This window comes from Macaca fascicularis, chromosome 13, assembly GCF_037993035.2.
Source record: "Macaca fascicularis isolate 582-1 chromosome 13, T2T-MFA8v1.1".
Lineage (NCBI taxonomy): Eukaryota > Metazoa > Chordata > Mammalia > Primates > Cercopithecidae > Macaca > Macaca fascicularis.
This window is the reverse complement of record NC_088387.1, coordinates 120,639,356-120,659,887: the sequence shown is the minus strand read 5'-3', so window position 1 is coordinate 120,659,887 and position 20,532 is coordinate 120,639,356. Positions and strand designations below refer to the sequence as shown.

At 51.2% G+C, this 20,532-nt stretch overlaps 1 protein-coding gene across 1 annotated transcript in view; it reads left to right on the top strand.

Moving 5' to 3' along the window:
• TPO (thyroid peroxidase) overlaps positions 1 to 20,532 on the top strand; it is a 112,428-nt gene that overhangs the window by 61,721 nt on the left and 30,175 nt on the right. Inside the window, exons 8-12 of the mRNA XM_045369899.3 lie at positions 1,192 to 1,450; positions 5,296 to 5,466; positions 10,752 to 10,989; positions 12,786 to 12,994; positions 13,379 to 13,549. Of these exons, the coding sequence (XP_045225834.2) occupies positions 1,192 to 1,450; positions 5,296 to 5,466; positions 10,752 to 10,989; positions 12,786 to 12,994; positions 13,379 to 13,549 (1,048 nt within the window). The remainder of the gene's footprint in view (positions 1 to 1,191; positions 1,451 to 5,295; positions 5,467 to 10,751; positions 10,990 to 12,785; positions 12,995 to 13,378; positions 13,550 to 20,532) is intronic.

Genomic DNA, 20,532 nt, shown 5'->3' with positions numbered 1-20,532 from the left:
GAGAGAAGCCTTTTCCTTTCTATTGTAGTGAGAAGAAACCAAAGAATGTTCCAGGGAGCAGAAGGTGCTGCCTGAGTTCTGAACGTGGGAAGAACACGGACCTTCTCATGTGGCTAGGAGGAGCCCCCAGGACACCTGTGTGGTTCAGAAACGTTGTCACATAAATTGCGCCTGAGGTGGAGAGGCTGTTTGCAGGATGAAGTCAGAACTACTCTCTGGGATGCTGACCCATAGCATGGTGCTTCTCACCAATGGATGAACTAGCACACGGACGGAAACCCCACTGGGGAACTTTTGGATGCCGCCTTTTCCTTCTTGTCTGTCCAGGTCTCCGAGGTGGAGCGGGACAGCGGGGAGCAGGTGCGCCCTCAGTAAACGCCCAGGCCACACAAGACTCATAGCTCTCCCTGGTCTCCCTGAAGGGCCAAATTACGTGCTTAGGAGATGCATTCTGGCGCCTGGAAGGAACATATTACAAGTGTGTAAATAATATTGGTTATTTTTAAACAATCTGCTTGCCTTCCTAAACTGGTAAGCTAAAAGAGAAGATTCATATTCTAGAATTATGCCTATTATGCTTCATTTGGATGTAGTTTATTGACCAAAATATTCCCCTTAAATACCAAAACAATTTGAGACTGATTTTTCTGTCTGAAAGAAACACTGTTAAACCTGAAAGTAGAATCTTTGTACGTAATTCTCCTGGGGCCATGTGTCAAATCGTAATTTCCAGGCCCTGCGATTGCACTGTAATTGTCCATTGACAGACCTCTGTGCCAAACAACATGCTTTGATTTAATCCTCACAAAGGCTCTAGGAATTAGGTGTTGTTGCTTTGTAGAAAAAGGAACTGCTCCCTGCTGTCAGTCATCCAGCCAGGAGTCGAGCTGCCCAGCCTGGCCCGGTGACCACCGTTGGCTCGACAGAGACGCTGTCTCTTGCCACTGCCAGCCCCATCACCATCCTGGGAAGGAGGCTCTCCAGTCAGCCCTATAAACGCACCTCCTGAATATTCATGAAAAACATCAACAAGAACGCCTTTCTGGGAAGTTCAGCTGAGGCCTTTATTGCAAGGCGAGAAGAGTCCAGCTCCCTGGGGATGTCGAGGAAGATGCTCTTCTCCACTGCCACTCGAGGCGACCCTCCTCTGGTATCCTGGGCCTCACTGAGACGCTTTTCCTTTCTGCATAGATCATCACCCTGAGGGATTACGTCCCCAGGATCCTGGGACCCGAGGCCTTCCAGCAGTACGTGGGCCCCTATGAAGGCTATGACTCCGCCGCCAACCCCACTGTGTCCAACGTGTTCTCCACGGCCGCCTTCCGCTTCGGCCACGCCACGATCCACCCGCTGGTGAGGAGGCTGGACGCTGGCTTCCAGGAGCACCCTGGCCTGCCCGGGCTGTGGCTGCACGAGACCTTCTTCAGCCCATGGACGCTCCTCCACGGAGGTGAGTGAGTGCAGTCCCTGCAGCTGGTCCCTGTGAAGTCACCCTTCTTTTTTTATATTTTTATTATACTTTAAGTTCTAGGGTAAATGTGCACAACGTGCAGGTTTGTTACATAGGGTAGACATGTGCCCTGTTGGTTTGCTGCACCCATTAAGTCACAATTTACATTAGGCATTTCTCCTAATGCTATCCCTCCCCCTGCCCCCACCTCACGACAGATGGGGTGTGATGATCCCTGCCCTGTGTCCATGGGTTCTCATTGTTCAATTCCCACCTATGAGTGAGAACATGCGGTATTTAGTTTTCTGTCCTTGTGATAGTTTGCTGAGAATGATGATTTCCAGCTGCGAACTTATCCTTTTTATGGCTGTATAGTATTCCATGGTGTATATGTGCCACATTTTCTTAATCCAGTCTATCACTGATGGACATTTGGGTTGGTTCCAAGTCTTTGCTATTTTAAATAGTGCCACAATAAACATACATATGCATGTGTCTTTGTAGTAGCATGATTTATAATCCTTTGGGTATATGCCCAGTAATTGGATCACTGGGTCAAATGGTATTTCTAGTTCTAGATCCTTGAGGATCACCACACTGTCTTCCACAATGGTTGAACTAATTTGCACTCCCACCAACAGTGTAAAAGCATTCCTATTTCTCCACATCCTCTCCAGCATCTGTTGTTTCCTGACTTCTTAATGATCGCCATTCTAACCGGTGTGAGATGGTATCTCATTTTGGTTTCAATTTGCATTTCTCTAATGACCCGTGACGATGAGCATTTTCTCATGTGTCTGTTGGCTGCATAAATGTCTTCTTTTAAGAAGTGTCTTTTCATACCCTTTGCCCACTTTTTGATGTGATTATTTGTTTTTTTTTCTTGTAAATTTGTTTAAGTTCTTTGTAGATTATGGATATTAGCCCTTTGTCAGATGGGTAGATTGCAAAAAATTTTCTCCCATTCTGTAGGTTGTCTTTTCACTCTGATGGTAGTTTCTTTTGCTGTGCAGAAGCTCTTTAGTTTAATTAGATCCCACTTGTCAATTTTGGCTTTTGTTGCCATTGCTTTTAGTGTTTTAGTCATGAAGTCCTTGCCCATGCCTATGTCCTGAATGGTATTGCCTAGGTTTTCTTCTAGGGTTTTTATGGTTTTAGATCTAACATTTAAGTCTTTAATCCATCTTGAATTAATTTTTGCATAAGGTGTAAGGAAGGGATCCAGTTTCAGCTTTCTACATACAGCTAGCCAGTTTTCCCAGCACCATTTATTAAATAGGGAATCCTTTCCCCATTTCTTATTTTTGTCAGGTTTGTCAAAGATCAGATGGTTGTAGATGTGTGGTGTTATTTCTGATGCCTCTGTTCTGTTCCATTGGTCTATATCTCTGTTTTGGTACCAGTACCATGCTGTTTTGTTTACTGTAGCCTTGTGCTATAGTTTGAAATCAGGTAGCATGATGCCTCCAGCTTTGCTCTTTTTCCTTAGGATATTCTTGGCAATGTGGGCTCTTTTTTGGTTCCATATGAACTTTAAAGTAGTTTTTTCCAATTCTGTGAAGAAAGTCATTGGTAGCTCGATGGGGATAGCATTGAATCTGTAAATTACCTTGGGCAGTATGGCCATTTTCACAATATTGATTCTTCTTGTCCATGAGCATGGAATGTTCTTCCATTTGTTTGTGTCCTCTTTTATTTCATTGCGCATCGGTTTGTAGTTCTCCTTTCAGGTCCTTCACATTCCTTGTAAGTTGGATTCCTAGGTATTTTACTCTCTTTGTAGCAATTGTGAATGGGAGTTCACTGATGATTTGGCTCTGTTTGTCTGTTATTGGTGTATAGGAATGATTGTTATTTTTGCACATTGATTTTATATCCTGAGACTTTGCTGAAGTTGCTTATTAACTTGAGATTTTGGACTGAGGCAACGGGATTTTCTAAATATACAATCATATCATCTGCAAACAGGGACAATTTGACTTCCTCTTTTCCTAATTGAATACTCTTTATTTCTTTCTCTTGCCTGATTTTCTTGGCCAGAACTTCCAACAATATGTTAAATAAGAGTGGTGAGAGAGGGCATCCCTGTCTTGTGCCAGTTTTCAAAGGGAATGCTTCCAGTTTTTGCCCATTCAGTATGATATTGGCTGTGGGTTTGTCATAAATAGCTCTTATTATTTTGAGATACATTCCAAGAATACCCAGTTTATTGAGAGTTTTTAGCATGAAGGGCAGTTGAATTTTGTCAAAGGCCTTTTCTGCATCTATTGGGATAATCATGTGGTTTTTGTCATTGGTTCTGTTTATGTGATGGATTATGTTTATTGACTTGCGTATGTTGAGCCAGCCTTGCATCCTAGGGATGAAGCCGACTTGATCGTGGTGGATAAGCTTCTTGATGTGCTGCTGGATTCGGTTTACTGGTATTTTATTGGGGATTTCTCATCGATTTTCATCAGTTCTCCCTTCTTTCTTATGACTCACCACAGCCATGCAGACCTTCCGTATGGGCACACTTGCTGATCCTACACAGGGTTTTTAATATCTGTGGGGAAAATAAATGTGTTTAAAGCATTTTAAAAGGCTAAACTGGGCCCAGACATGGTGGTTCACGCCTGTAATCCCAGCACTTTGGGAGGCCGAGGCAGGTGGATCACTTGAGGTCGGGAGTTTGAGACCAGCCTGGCCAACATGGTGAAACCCTGTCTCTACTAAAAATACAAAAAAAAAAAAAAAAAAAATTAGCCAGGCGTGGTGGCGGGTGCTTGTAGTCTCAGCTACTTGAGAGGCTGTGGCAGGAGACTCGCTTGAACCTGGGAGGCAGAGGTTGCAGGTGAGCCGAGATCTCGCTTTTGCATTCCAGACTGGGCAACAGAGTGAAAATCCATTTGAAAATAAAATAAAAATAAAAGGCTAAACCATTCTATAGTTATGATCAGCACCCTCATCTTTAGAATGTTAATGATGGGTTACCTTTGGAAGTTAATTATTTGGAAGAAAATGATTCTATTCCCCCAGTTAGTTTTTTGGAAGGGTTATTTTTAAGCTTCCCCATTTTTTCTTTATGTTCCTTTCCCAGTACTCTATGTGTCTTTCTGGGAGCTTCTAACCTGACTCAAAAGTTGACCGGCTCCAGGTGTAGTGGGGAGAGGGGAGGGCAGGGGTGCGGCAGTGTGTCTGGCGATGCCTGCTTAGATGAGAGCTGAGTCATGCACAGTGCACCAGAGAGGCAGGGGCTGGCCCGGCCCTCAGCAGGTACCTGGCATTTGAAGACACCCAGGTCATCCCACACAGGACGATGCACGTCGTGATTCCTAAGTCTTCCTTTTGGGCATCCTAAGGCCAAACTTTAAAGACTGGTGGCATGCAGTGGTGGGTTCACACGCCACTGAGATAGAGGGACCCTGAAGGCGGTGGGGCCTGCTTTCCACACGGGGCCTTTGGAAATGACAGGAACAGTGGTCCCCAGGCACCCTGGCCACTCCCTCAGCTAAGCTGAGTCTTCCTTTCACTGTTCTGGATGTTAGAATTCAGCAAATGCTTCTTTTTTTTTGTAATCTTTCTGTTGCTAAGAAACAAAACAAAAAGCTTTAAAAACTGGTGGACTCCTTCTCCAGGCCCCTTTCTTTCTGAGGGTCCATCCCTCATGAGCCACATCATCAGTGCCAGCCCAGTGGTTCACCCGCCAGCAAGGCAGTGTCCTGAGGACATTCAGGAAACTCTGGAATCACACAAGCGGAATTCATGAACTTACACAAAGATTTGCTAAGGACAAGATTGAAATATTGTTGTTTCTCTAGAACTGAGCCGAGAACTGTCCTTGCTTTGCACATGGTATTTTCCAGGTGGTTTGGACCCACTGATACGAGGCCTTCTTGCAAGACCAGCCAAACTGCAGGTGCAGGATCAGCTGATGAACGAGGAACTGACGGAAAGGCTCTTTGTGCTGTCCAATTCCAGCACCTTGGATCTGGCGTCCATCAACCTGCAGAGGGGCCGGGACCACGGGCTGCCAGGTCTGCCAGTTCCTTCCCTTGCACACCTCACGCAGCTGCTGCAGGATTTGCCGAGTTAGCAACCTGCTGCTAGAGAGACTGATTTAAAGTAAAACAATCACAAATCTAATGCCTTCTAAGCAATGGCTCTTAAAGGACTCCAGTTCATTCAGCTATAGAGGCCACTTCGAGCTTTTCTTAGAGAGAGAAATGGCACAAAGAGGGTGGTTCTGAACCTCCCAGGGACGTATGAGCTAGGACCTTGAGAAACACCCACTTCTAGTAGAGGGAGGAGGCACTGCACGGGCAGACAATGGCAGGTCTTCGTCTGGCGTCCCGGGAAGCTCCTGGGATTGCTAGAGTGCCCCCGTCCCCTTCTCCTCCCCCCAGCGAGATCCTAGGGCCTGCAGAGATCGTTCCACCACATCAGGACTGCTGTTAGCTAACTGGTCCAAGCTGGCCCCTGGTGGGAGTGGCTGCTCCTCTCAGGTCAGCAGCCCCCTGTGCTCCCTACACCCGACCTGGCTCCTGCCTTTCCCAGGCCCCACCGCGCAGCCTCCTCCCTGACCTGCCCAGTTCCCAACTCCCTGACCTCAGGCCCACCTCAGCCTTCCCTCCTCTGGGCTCCTAGGTGGTTCGGTTGTCTGGTCAACCTGCAGCACCTGTCCAGGCCCGATCCCCTGAGACCTCGTATTCTGTGTGCGGCTCTGTTCTCTCCATGCACCCTGGGAGCTTGGGAGGTGCCCTCCTATTGTGCGTGGGTGACATGTGACACGGACAGTGCTGGCAAGTCTTGTTCTGCCATATCCCTGGGCCTTCCTCTGTCCCCTGGCCCTTCCCCCATTCCTGCCTTCCTTACCAGTGGCACCTGGAAGGGCTGGGATCAGCAACCACACAGGCTGTGAATATCTGGGGACTAAACGTGAGTTGGGAGGATGCAGAAGGGGCCCCATGTGTGTCAGGATAATGCACACTGTCCCCCTCACTCCCTGCACCCAAACACAGCTGCTTCCTTGTTGCCAGAGCTCAGGGAGCACAGCCCACACATGCCTTCACACGCCTGGCACATACCCAGCACATGCCTGCACACGCCCAGCACATACCCAACACATGCCCAGCACACACCCGGCACATACCCAGCACACACCCACACATGTCCAGCACACACCCAGCACATGCCCAGCACATACCCAACACATGCCCAGCACACACCTGGCACATACCCAACACACACCTGTCTACACATGCCCAGCATATAGCCAGCACATGCCCAGCACACACCCGGCACATACCCAGCACACACCTGTCTACACATGCCCAGCACACACCCGGCACATACCCAGCACACACCTGGCACATGCCCAGCACACACCCACACATGCCCAGCACATGCCCACACACACCTTGCCTCTGGCTGGGACCCCCTTTGCTGCTGGCCCTGCTCAGGCCCCACAGCTTGACCTCCTCATGTTGCCACTGCTGACTTCCCTGAGCTAACTGCGCCAGAGAGCAGGCGACCCCATCCCAGCCCTCACAACCCCCACCTTTGTCTGCTCTACTTTTCACCAACTGAAATGTGGCCAAAGGTGAAAATCCACGTTCCCACTGGCCTGTGAGTCCCCCAAAGATCATAAGCCCAGGAGGAAGGGCTGTGTTTCAGGGCTGTGGTCACTAGCACCCAGAGCTGTTGACTGGCACAGAACAGGCACTTAGGGAACCCTCACTGGATGGATGGATGGATGGATGGATGGATGGATGGATGGATGGATGGATGGATGGATGGATGGATGGATGGATGGATGGATGGATGGATGGATGGATGGATGGGTGGGTGGGTGGGTGGGTGGGTGGGTGGGTGGATGGGTGGGTGGGTGGGTGGGTGGGTGGGTGGATGTTTGGGCAAATAAACGCTGACGAGGACAGAAGGGCCTGGTGGGAAGGGAACAGGAGTAAGACCAGCACACAGCCTGACTTGTGTTCCAAAGACTTGGGTTTGGACCTGAGGAGTTCAATTTTGGATGAATTTCTTAATTAACATGTGTGGTTCCCAGTTCCTTCCCTGAGTGCCCAGGACAGTAGAGTCAACCTCACGTTTGAGTGTTGGGGACGCACACACGAGAGTGCTTGGTGTGAGCACACAGGAGGAGTCATGACACAGCAGTGTAAGAGCTGCCACGCGGGTCCCTGTGGCCTGCAGTTCGAAGCCCACTGCGTGTGTTAGCACTCTATACCCCAGCCACCGCGGAAGGCCAGACTGCGATCACGTTCTAAAAGATGGACTGAGAGACTGACACACAGACAGTTTAGGCAACGTCCCCAGGTCTGAATTCCAGCAACTGGAGGCATCGATGCACCAGAAAGGCCACAAACCCAGCAGAAGCTTCGTTAGATCTGATTAGTTAGATCTCAGGCTAAATTAGATAAAAGAGAAACGCTCGTGTCTCAGCACGCTGAGCTGGGATGGTGATTTCCGCCACGCCCTGAAATCGTTTGTTGTACTTTACTGTGAATATAAAATGTACAACCTTCCCCAAAACACTTTTTTGCGGACGGGCACAGTGGCTCATGCCTGTAATCCTAGCACTTTGGGAGGCCGAGGCGGGCAGATCACAAGTTCAGGAGTTCAAGACCAGCCTGGCCAGATGGTGAAACCCTGTCTCTACTAAAGATACAAAAAATTAGCCGGGCGTCATGGCAGACACCTGTAATCCCAGCTTCTTGAGAGGCTGAGGCAGGAGAATTGCCTGAAACCCAGGAGGCGGAGGTTGCAGTGAGCCGAGATCATGCCTCTGCACTCCAGCCTGGGTGACAGAGCGAGACTCCGTCTCAGAAAAACAAAACAGAACAGAAACACCTTTTTTGCATTCCCGTTTCTGCGGTGTCTCCCACAGGCAGGGACATCCGAAGTGATGTTGTTCCTTCCGGGCTCTGTGGCCTCCGGAGCTGTGAAGAGCTTCAGCCTCCATGTCTTTACCTCCTTCCCAGACCTTGCACATTTTCCCTCTAGAATTGGAAAAAGATGCAAATATGTTTCCTCTCAGAGCAATAAGAAAGGAAAATGCCCTCCTAACTTCGTTGTTTTTTCTTTTTAAAATTAAGATGTCAATCTCCCACAGGTGTGAAAATGCTTTTATTGTACTAATTAAAACAGTTTGACAATGGTCTAAATTGTCAGTATAGAAACCTCTCCTCGTTTTAGAATTTTAATTTGCTCATTATTTTTGTTTTTGACTAGTCTGAAAATAAATGCATTGTTTTAGTAAATAAAATAACGGCTGTGTCCCCCAAGCCCTGTGGCAAGCAATGGGCATCTGTGTTTTCTATATAAACCGAGTGTCTACAGGTTGCCTGTTACTGGAGCTGAGACATTCGTGGGGTATGTTTGGGATGGTCTAGGCTAAAGTAGACTGTGTGATAAAGATGAAATTTTGTTGGAGGTGCCGAGTTGGAGGGACACAGGTGCCTCTTGACGGGGCAAATCACCTCCCGGTGGCTTTGATGAAAGGGCCAGGATGGCCCATCTGGAAACAGAAAATAAGAGTGGTTTCTGCAGATACAGGGCAGCAGAGCCACTGCGGACAGCAGGAGTCAGGCTGAGGCAGCACAGCTTCTCATGGGGGATCAGGGGATCCCCTGCCAGATGCAGCAGCACCAGGGCTGTGGGGCCAGCCAAGGGGGGTGACTCTAGGAGCACAAGAGTCAGACACACACGGGTTCCTCCTGACGGTTAACCAGGGAAATGGCTCTCAGCCCGCTAAGAAATGGACTCAATAGCACCTGACAGCAGTTTTCTAAAAGCTCAGGGTGTTTTTATTTTTGTTTTTGTTTATTTGTTTTGAGACGAAGCCTCACTCTTGTTGCCCAGGCCGGAGAGCAATGGTGCGATCTCGGCTCAATGCAACCTCCGCCTCCCAGGTTCAAGCAATTCTCCTGCCTCAGCCTCCCTAGTAGCTGGGATTACAGACGACTGCCGCCACACCTGACTAATTTTTGTATTTTCAGTACAGACAGGGTTTCACCATGTTGGCCAGGCTGGTCTCAAACTCCTGACCTCAGGCAGTCCATCCGCCTCGGCCTCCAAAAGTGGTGGAATTACAGGCCTGAGCCACCGCACCCAGCCTCTAAAAGCTCAGATTTTGAATGTCGCTCATGCCTTCCTCCTCCAGTTTGTCCGTTCCTCCGATCTGTCTTCCTCCAAGTTGTTCCCACCCCTTGGCTCCATAAGTCTCTTTGTCACGTGGGCATCCCCTTCCCAGACTAACGAGGATGCCTGGCTATTTCTCCCAGTTCTGTTTGGTCTAAACATGAGACACCACAGGCCCGGCCTTCTGTCCCGCGAAAGCCTCACTGCCCCTGGGGGAACCAGCCCAGTGCTCACATGTTGCTGTGCGTGCACTTGTCCGGGACTTCTGCTGGGAGCCTGCGGTGGGCAGGGCGCTGAGGATAGAACCAGACAGTCTTAGCTAAAGCACCACACAGGGCGGGTGGATGAGCAGAGACAGCAGCAGAGACCCTGGACTGCGCTCTGATCAGACCCCACGGGAGTGAGGGTCGCCCAGCCTTGAGGAGGGAGTGCTTCTGGAGGAGGCGACAGTGGAACCAAGAGGAGTGGATGAGGGACGAAGGCAGATGTAAGGAGCAGGGCACAGGGAGGGGCACCAGTGTCAGGCAAAGGTACAGCCACAGAGTCAGACCATGAATGAGGGCCTGGGCAGTGAGCAGCTCAGGCGTGGGGCAGCGAGCAGAAGGAGGAGTGAGAAGAGAGGCCAGGGATTCACCAGGGTTCCCAGCAAGAAAAGATCTCTAGTCTTCAATATGGAGATGACTAGCCAGACAGATAAAGATATTTGTGTGTGTCCCTTTGTGTGTGTGTGTGTGTGTGTGTGTGCGCGCGCATGAGAGAGAGGGGAGAGAGGGGGAAGAGAGAGAGCGAGAGAGAGTGCTGGCTTCTGTGTGTGCTCCTGATGTCATTGTGGGAGGTAAACTCTGAAGAGGATGCAGAGCTGTCTCGGTTGCTCTGGAGAGGTGAGAACTAAGTGCAGGCTGGGCGATAACAGGAATGCACTTAAATGTCGTGGACTCAGCATTCTTGCTGTCTCCAGCTCCTTTATGAACAAACCCTGCAGAAAGAGCTCTGGCTTCTGAGCTGGAATAGCCTAGCCTGGCAAACGGCTGGGCAGTGTCACAGGGTGGGACGGGACTCTGCCCTGCTGTGCTTCCCGTCTTGGGGACCACGGCATGAGCGAGATGGGCTCAACGAAGGTTCAGGTCTCTGAGAGAAACCGTGCAGCCTCTCCCCTGTGCAGGTTACAACGAGTGGAGGGAGTTCTGTGGCCTGCCTCGCCTGGAGACCCCCGCTGACCTGAGCACAGCCATCGCCAGCAGGAGCGTGGCCGACAAGATCCTGGACTTGTACAAGCATCCTGACAACATCGACGTCTGGCTGGGAGGCTTAGCTGAAAACTTCCTCCCCAGGGCTCGGACAGGCCCCCTGTTTGCCTGTCTCATTGGGAAGCAGATGAAGGCTCTGCGGGACGGAGACTGGTAGGTTCCTGTCCGGAATGTCTTCCTTCTTGTTCTGCACAGAGGCAGGTGGTCTGCATTGGTTCAGAAGCCAGCCAGACCTGCATCCAAATTCTGGCTCCACCGCTCGACTCTTACATAAGCTGATCAGATTGTTTCTCCCACCCATAGTTTCCTTAACCTTGAACCGTGTTTTCATAACAATGAAGCAACTACAAAGCATGTAGCACTTAGAATGGGAGCTAGCACTGATTTTTCCTAGATCCAACCACATGAGCAAACAGGCGCCTAACAAAAACAAATTGTGACACACTCGTGACAGCCCTGAGACTGCATCCCATCCCCCACGTCCCCTGACGATGCCCAGGAAAGCGCAGAGGTGGACAGTGACTCAGGCGCAGACACAGGCTATGCCTGGTGCTCATGGATGCCTCTGGGCTGGACAGGCCTCCCGGTCCCCCAGCCCCTGCCTGCACACAGAGGTGCTTGCCGGTAGCAGAAAGCTGAGGTCCCGGTTTGCCTGCCTCGTACATGTCTGCTCCCTCCTCAAGTTCAACCTGGAATGTGGAGGTTTGTACTGGAGGGAGTCAGAGCCAGATCCTGTTCCCGTCTGATTCTGAGTCCTTCCCCACTCCCGTAGAAGCAGGTGCACAGGATAACAGTGTTAAGATTTTGGAACAACACAGACAAAAACAATGGGAAAACGTTTTCTTTTGCTTTTAAAGACATCCCTACCTATCCAGCTCTCTCTCTATTTTTGGTAGTCACTGTGCCAAGGTCAGATTTTTGTTGTAAAGGATCTGTGCTCTTTCCAGAGAGTGCACCTGTCACACGCGGAGGCTCCTGTCCTTTCCCCAGTGTGACTTTTGTCTCTAATTTCGGAGATGCAGCATTTCAAAGAGCTACGAACACCTGGGGAGAAATTACCAGATGAACTTGTCTCCCTCATAGCTGTGTCTTCAGTAAACGTGCGTTTGGAATTCTCTGGGACATGGGAAGCCACTCGCTCAGAAGGGGGAAGATTTCACCAACTTGCCCCATATGTGTGTCTCCCAAGCGTGTTTTATGCCACCCATGGCTGAAGCTCCATCTGAAATCAGAGGCAGCTGGCAGATTCCTGGGGTGGTGCCCGCAATTTCTCATCCTGCGTATTTATGACCAAATATCTCCCCAATGCAAAAATGGGGTCAATTAACTTCCATATAATGGGGCCTCTCTTTTATGTTCTAAGAGGAATTCATCCCCGTGATGGGAAGCAGAAGAGCTTTATGTGGCCGGGGAAATGTGTGCTTTATGGCACTCAGGCCAGGAGCTGCTGGCGCTTTGGCAACGATTTTCGTATTTTGAGAGGAAAGTGGGACTTCATTTCTTCACATTGCAATTTTCTTGATTACCCATGGCCTGGAGGAAGAAGCTGAAGGTAGGGAGACCGTGCAGGGCACGCTGACTTCAGACTGGAGAGCAGCACGTTGTAAAGCAGCTGAATTTGCTGTAATTATTCTTGTTTTTAACACAGCATTGCACCCCAAATAACAGCAATGCAGCAAAATAGATTCTCACAGTCAACACGCGAAGTGGCTCTGAGCCCCTCCTCCATCTGACGCCGCTCATTCAGACAGCCAGGTGCACGCCGTGCTGCCCCTCCGCATCTCCTTCAGGTCCTCAGTGCCTGCACCTGCGCGGCCCCGGGTGCTGGGGGTCTGGGCAGGCGCCGCAGGGGAGGCCAGCGGCACACAGCAGTGGGTGGCTGGTCCTGAGTGCCTGCCCTGGGGGTTCTCCAGGCACCGTGAACTTACGCTCTGTCTCCTTCCCTGGAGGTTTTGGTGGGAGAACAGCCACGTCTTCACGGACGCGCAGAGGCATGAGCTGGAGAAGCACTCCCTGTCTCGGGTCATCTGTGACAACACCGGCCTCACCAGGGTGCCCATGGACGCCTTCCGAGTCGGAAAATTCCCTGAAGACTTTGAGTCTTGTGACAGCATCCCTGGCATGAACCTGGAGGCCTGGAGGGAGACCTTTCCTCAAGGTGACGTTTGGTCTTTTCTCACACCACCTTACAGCACGTGCATCTCATCAAACAAACCTTGTCTTCCCAAGGAGCTGAGTTTAACTTTTCCCTGTTTAGAAAACAGTCGATGCCCTGCCTTACACCCTCAGGGCAGCTCCCGGGGCGGGCGGGACCCTTCTCTAGTGAGACAGGAACTGGGGGCCTAGAAAATGGGATCCAGCGGGGCCCGACCTGGGAAGTGACAGTGTGTGCCGCGTGGGTGCTGAGTGAGTGACCACAGCAGGGCTCCCCAGCCTCGGCACCAGCCCCTCCAGGGCACAAGTGTGCCCGTGACAGGGACGTTGGTATGTGGTTTTCTTTTCTCGCAGTTTGACTACATGTAAACCTGTCCACATTTCACAGACGACAAGTGTGGCTTCCCAGAGAGCGTGGAGAATGGGGACTTTGTGCACTGTGAGGAGTCTGGGAGGCGCGTGCTGGTGTATTCCTGCCGGCACGGGTATGAGCTCCAAGGCCACGAGCAACTCACTTGCACCCAGGAAGGATGGGATTTCCAGCCTCCGCTCTGCAAAGGTCAGTTCTTTCTTCAATAACAATTACAAAACATCTGCATGTTTCCGATATAAATTAACAACGCAATGTCATTGAAAATTTATTCGCCAAAAGATGCTTCTGAAACTGTTACCTTCCCAGCAGCAATTTGGGGGTAGGAAGCAAGGGCTCTCCCTTTGGCTGGCCGTGTTCCCAGCTGGCCTCTTTCTAGGTGGTGAGGCCTCAGAATAGGCACGTGGAATCGTGACCAATGGGGTCACCTGTGAGGGAAGAGAGAGAGAGGAGTTCATGAGTTCCAGGCAAAGTTGTGGTGAACTTGCAGGGCCACTTTCTCAAAGGAAACACGGCAGCAAACGTCTCCACTCCAGGAACCCATAGAGTTAGTCCCGCCTCCGCCTCCCACAGGTGGCTGATTCCGAAGCCCATGCCTGGTTCTCCAGTCGCTGGGTTTCACTCCCAGCCTCCTGTGTGTTTAGGTGTAGACAGGTGCGGGCTCCTAGCGGTGGCTTGAGAGCAGGTTGGGGAGGCAAAGGCAAAACAGCTGTGGGCCACCTCCACCTCCTCCTCCCATGCGCCTGGCTTGAGCGGGTGTCAGCCCAGGGCACCTGGGAGCAGGTTTGCTGGACAACAGAGCCTCCCAGGGGAAGAGCCATGTACTGGGGTCCCTCTGCGGGGAGCAGCAGAATGAGAGTCCCCCACTGACTGTTCTGAGACAGAAAGAGCCCTCTGGGTGCAACTCCTGAGGCTGGGGCGTCCTGTCGGAGCAGCTCGTGTCCCCCAGCTACTTCAGAAACGCCCTGCAACAAAACCCGGACCGCTGGCTCTGGTCTCATGGGCCAGTGGGGTCAGGGCAGGCAGGAGCAGGAATGGCTGCTGTTCCCAGAGGAAGGTTGCTCAGACGACACTCACCAGCAATGTTTAGAAGGCCAAGCTGCCTTCAGGGACTGCGTTTTAGGGGAGGAAAACTGGCATCAGACACAGAGCCTCCTGTGAGCTGCTGCTATGAGCTGCACTAACCTAGACCACAGAAGAAAGAGAGGGTCTCGTGCCAGAATCTGGCTGGTTTGCAAGTAGAAATAAAAGCAAAATCCAGTTTTCAGTTTTCTCAGAGTTTTCAGAAGACGAAAGGGTCCTGGAGCCAGTGCTTTGGGAGACCCAGGTGAAAGAATCCTTTGAGGCCAGGAGTTCAAGACCAGCCTGAGAAACGTAGTGAAACCCCATCTCTACAAAAAAAAAAAAAAAAAAAAAAAAAGGCCTGGACGGGGATGGTGGGATAAGTTGCACAAGGTCAATACCATTGAACTGCACATTTAAAAATGGCTGAGGTGGTAAATTTCACATTATGTATAATTTAGCACAGTAACAAAGTTTCCATTTCAATTTTGAAAGTCCAAAATGTTTGTCCTTGAAGGGTTGCAGTGGCCAACTGCTTCTAGACCCTCAGTCGTAAAGGGAGAGGCTGAGACCCCGCGTGCACCAGAGACCCAGCAGGACTCAGTGCTAGGGCAGGGGTCAGGTAGGGGTGCGGCTCCCTCCAAGTCTGTGGTCTCAGATGCCCTCCCAGGAGCCATCTTTCTGTTAGGAGAGGAGAGAAGGGATGAGGAGAGGAGGAAACGAAGCCAGCTGGGGAACGGTGCCTCGGAAATAACTTTCAGAGTCGCTGAGGACACAGGGAGCTGCCTGGGCACAGATAGGGCAGAGGCCTGCTACGTAGCTGAGGGAGGGTGTCATCGCTGGAAACCAGCAGCCTGGGCTGGAAACCCTCGTTTAAACTGTTAATTGCACGATGCTAGATTTGTAGACGTGCTCCCCTGCTGCATTTTGGGATTGGTCACAAATGACAATGTACAAGGAAGCCACCCAGAGGTTAGACAATGCCCCAGAGAACAGCAGACCAGGATGTTTCTCCCAGGGAACTTTCCGGAAGCCTCGGTGTTCCGAAATACAGCTACTCTGTTGGGTGATGGCATCTGTGTAAACTTGTGGCTGCTGTTAACACCACTGCATGGCTCCTGGCCGCGGGCTCTGTCACTGGCCCTTCGGTGACAAAGGGATCACGAATCGCGCTTCTCCTGTTTCCTTGGCTTAGAGACTGTGCAAGCTTGAAGTGCCCACTTCACCCCCGTTCCTGGTTTTCCACGTTGGCATCACCGTTAAGGAATTGATGGCAAGTGCTTCAGGGCGCAGCACGTTGCATGTTCTGTGTTAACAAGCCTTCCTGTGGTGCATTTCACTGTACACCTACGTCCGTCCTTGCCCAAATACCCAGATGTTTCACGTGCCCATTTTAGCTTATCTTAAGTATGAATGACCCCAAAGTGCTATCACAGGGATCTGCAAGGTGCAAATAAAAATGGGCGAGACCTTAGAGTGGATCGGGAAGGGAGACTGCTGGTGTCCTGCAACCTGCCTGTGCAGAGCTGTCCCGGTGCACGTGCCCTCTGACCTTCTGGCCTGTGACTTTCTCATCTGTCTCCTAAACGAGGAATGCTCCTCCAGCCTCCTCTAGACCATCCTATGCCATCAAAATCACTCTTTTGTTATTGAAGTCTTTTCATTTATCTTCCTTGATTTTTAGTCCAACAGTTAACAGCTGGTCTAAAGTTAAGATCTGTTGTTAGAAGGACTATTTCTGAACCAGTCTGGGTACTCCCCAGGGTGTAGGAGTGTTTCTCAGTGTGGTCCGTGCACAGGAGCTGGTGCTCCTGGCGGGTTCCCTGGCTGCAGCAGCAACGTCACCAGGGAGCTTGTTAGACCTGCGGCGTCTGGGGCCCCGCCACAATCCCTGAGTCAGAATCCACACACTTCACAAGACCCCGTTAGACTGTGTATGTGAAGGTCCAAGACGCCCATCGGCCAACCCTAACTCATTCTCTCTTCTCTCTGTAGTTCACTGACTCGGGCCCAACTTCATGTTCTCCTGCCACAGCCATTTCAGTAGCCATTTAATCTGTCTCCCAAAATTGCTGAGTCTCTGCGCCTCCAGGTTTTCAAACGTTAAATGAGGACAGGAATAAGGCATCAATTTAAATTAGTTAGAAATGCACAGTACTAAGAGTGGGGCGCAGGCCTGTTGACATCGTGTGTGCCCAGGAGCCGTGCTCCAAATGCTGGGACAGCTGCACCCAGAACAGTTACGCTGCACAGTTAGCAGGACGTCCGCTGACTTGGAGGAGTGTTGGTGACACGTCACTCAATGAACGTGCAGGCTACACAGCAGTGTGTGCACTGGGAATCCATTCAGGTGTTTTTAAAGCAGTGGGTCACGGGCACACACATCACTTTGATGAGTGTCCTCCCGAATGCAAGGGGAGCGCTAGGCTCTGCTCCAGAGCCTGTTCATACTGGAGACCTCGGCAGCCTGCCATGGGAACAGGGAGGAGGGATTGCTGACATGCAGCAATACGACTCTTTTTCTTGTTTTTTTTTAATCACATCTATAATTAAAATATGTCTTAGAAATAAATGACAAAACTCAAAAATCTGGTACAAGTGCATATGCACAAATATTTTTACTACAGCTATTCCCTGCACTAGAAGTTTCAAAATCAAGAATCACAAGGTAAAAAAATCAAGTATAAGAGAGAGGAAGCTTTACATTTACGGTAAATTGACAAGAATGTAAGTACTCAAGCAGGTCCTCAGTGAAATCTCATCAACATGTCTGCGGCTCCAGAAAGGAAGGCTGTGGACTTAACTGAATAATATAGAAAAACAAATAGTATTTGCTGCTCTCTTCTCTATTCAAATTCTACTTATTCACTAAAACTCATCCACATAAAAACTTGATATTAAGGCTGGGCATGGTGGCTCACGCCTGTAATCCTAGCACTTTGGGAGACCGAGGCAGATGGATCATGAAGTCAGGAGTTCAACACCAGCCTAGCCAAGATGGTGAAACCCCACCTCTACTAAAAATACAAAAAAGAAAAATTAGCCAGTCATGGTGGTGGGTGTCTGTAATCCCAGCTACCCAGGAGGCTGAGGCAAGAGAATTGCTTGAACCCAGGAGGCGGAGGTTTCAGTGAGCCGAGATTACACCACTGCACTCCAGCCTGGGCAACAGAGTGAGACTCCGTCTCAAAAAAAACAAAAAACAAAAAAACTGGCAAATGCATTGCAGTGAGTCTCCTCTGAGTGCCTCGATGCTACAGATTTCAAATAGATAAAAAGCTATGAATCAGTGGCTTTTTACATCAGTTATTGTCAGGAGGTTATACAGTAAATGAATATACATAAATGCTTTGTGCGTATTACGGAAAATATGGTTCACAACCAATACTAATTTGCTTAGAGAAATGGAAACATCCGTGCACATCTGCACTCACTGTGCATGGAGACTGTGGACGCCATGGCCACTCTTCTTGAAACTCAAGGTGAAGCAGCCAGAGAGCACAGTCTCGGCCTCCGTGCAGGTTGCCCTGGTATCTGGGGACACTGCGGCTGAGGCTGGTTTCCTCCTCTGCTGGGGAGAGTGCTGCTCTTCAGACAGGGCCGATTTGTCCCCCTCCTTCCTGTCCATCCTCGGGAAGGAGACCTGCATGGCACTGGCCCCTGACTCAGGCTTCTGCTTAGAATAAACTGACCCTGGGTGGAGCATTGTGGGCCAAACTGTGCCCCCCAAAAGCTATGCTCAAGTTCTAGCCCCGTGTACCTCTGCATGTGGCCTGAAGAAGAGGCAAGGCCTTTGCAGGTGCCATCAAGTTAAAATGAGGCTGTCGGGTACGTCCCGATCCAATGTGCAGTGTCCTCGTAGGAAGAGGAGACAAGACAGAGATGGGAACATGTGAAGACCCAGGATGGAAACAAAGCATCTGCCAGGCATGGGCCCCCCAGGACCCACCAGGAGCCAGAGCATGCAGGAAGGACCTCCTCCCCCGAGAGCCTTCTGAAGGAGCACCGCCCGGCCGACACCCTGATTTCAGACCTGTGACCTCCAGAACTGTTGGAGGATGCATTTCTGTTGCTTGGAGCCATCCAGTTTGTGATGATTTTTCCCAGCAGCCGCAGGGAACTCATACCTAGGATAAGTCTGAGCTGCAGGGAGCGGGTGAGGAGAGGGGCGGAAGCTGCTCCAAGGGAACTCCCCGAGAGGGAGGTAGGGATGTGTTGGCGGCTGCCGTTCCCACTCTGAGGGCCCCATGGCACACCCCGGGGGTGAAGAAGAGAAAATGGGCTTGCAGCATCCATGGGTGAGGACCTCGATTTCTCACGCGATCATGATAGAAACACTCCCCTACCCCAGGGGTGGCTGCAGATGCCTTCGCACAGCTCCGGCGTTTCACAGCTCTGCATAGCGGGATGCAGGAGGGGCTGGTTCCAGGGGCAGATGCCTTCGCACAGCTCTGCATAGCGGGATGCAGGAGGGCCTGGTTCCAGCGGCAGATTCCTTCGCACAGCTCTGCATAGCGGGATGCGGAGGGGCTGGTTCCAGGGGCAGATGCCTTCGCGCAGCTCTGCATAGCGGGATGCAGGAGGGGCTGGTTCCAGCGGCAGATGCCTTCGCGCAGCTCTGCATAGCGGGATGCAGGAGGGGCTGGTTCCAGCGGCAGATGCCTTCGCGCAGCTCTGCATAGCGGGATGCAGGAGGGGCTGGTTCCAGCGGCAGATGCCTTCGCGCAGCTCTGCATAGCGGGATCTAGGAGGGGCTGGTTCCAGCGGCAGATGCCTTCGCGCAGCTCTGCATAGCGGGATGCAGGAGGGGCTGGTTCCAGGGGCAGATGCCTTCGCGCAGCTCTGCATAGCGGGATGCAGGAGGGGCTGGTTCCAGCGGCAGATGCCTTCGCGCAGCTCTGCATAGCGGGATGCAGGAGGGGCTGGTTCCAGGGGCAGATGCCTTCGCGCAGCTCTGCATAGCGGGATGCAGGAGGGGCTGGTTCCAGCGGCAGATGCCTTCGCGCAGCTCTGCATAGCGGGATGCAGGAGGGGCTGGTTCCAGGGGCAGATGCCTTCGCACAGCTCTGCATAGCGGGATGCAGGAGGGGCTGGTTCCAGGGGCAGATGCCTTCGCACAGCTCCGGCGCTTCACAGCTCTGCATAGCGGGATGCAGGAGGGGCTGGTTCCAGCGGCAGCTTTAGCCAGGAAAGACCTTCTATGTTTAACAGCCTTGACATGGTTACCTATACATAAAACTTTAATAGCTGCTGCAAGATACAGACAATTAACAGTGGCCGATAGTCAATAGCTCCAATCCCTTGAAATTTCTTTACCCTTGTCTTATACTTTTTATTTTTTTGAGACGGAGTCTCACTCTGTTGCCCAGGCGGGAGTGCAGTGGTGCAATCTCTGCTCACTACAACTTCTGCTTCCTGGGCTCAAGTGATTCTCCTGCCTCGGCCTCCTGAGTAGCTGGGATTACAGGTACCCACCACCATACCTGGCTAATTTTTGTATTTTTAGTAGAGACGGGATTTCACCATGTTGGCCAGGCTGGTCTCAAACTCCTGACCTCAGGTGACCCCCCACCTCAGCCTCCCAAAGTGTTGGGATTAGAGGCGTGAGCCACCACACCTGGCTTCTTATACTCTTATAGAGTGGTTGTCATTATCAATAATGTCATTATTAAAGACTGTCCTCTTTAGAAAGCCTGAGATATCCCCAACACCCTGCTAGTTGTCTTAAGCACCATCTTTGATTCCAGGCCCGTTTTTCACAACAGACATAATGATACCCATTCTGTAACTGAGAAAACCAGCTGGCACCAAGGCTCCCCCCGACCCCAGAGCCCTGAGTTAGGAATGGGCAGTCCCACCCAGTGCAGCCCCTCACCCTGGGGAGCAGGAGGGCAGCAGGCCACCCCAGCTGACCTTCAAGGCCTTGCAGGTCTCCGGCACTGGGTCGCCTGAGCGCTGCCCAGGTTCGCACATTCTCCTCGTCCTGGGGTGGCCGAGTCGGGGGCCAAGTCCCTGTGGCCTATGTGGACCCCGGCTCTTCCACTCAGCGGTGAGATTGGGGAGAGTCCCTCCACCCCTCCCAGTACCTTTGCTCTGTCTGGGGGTGTCGT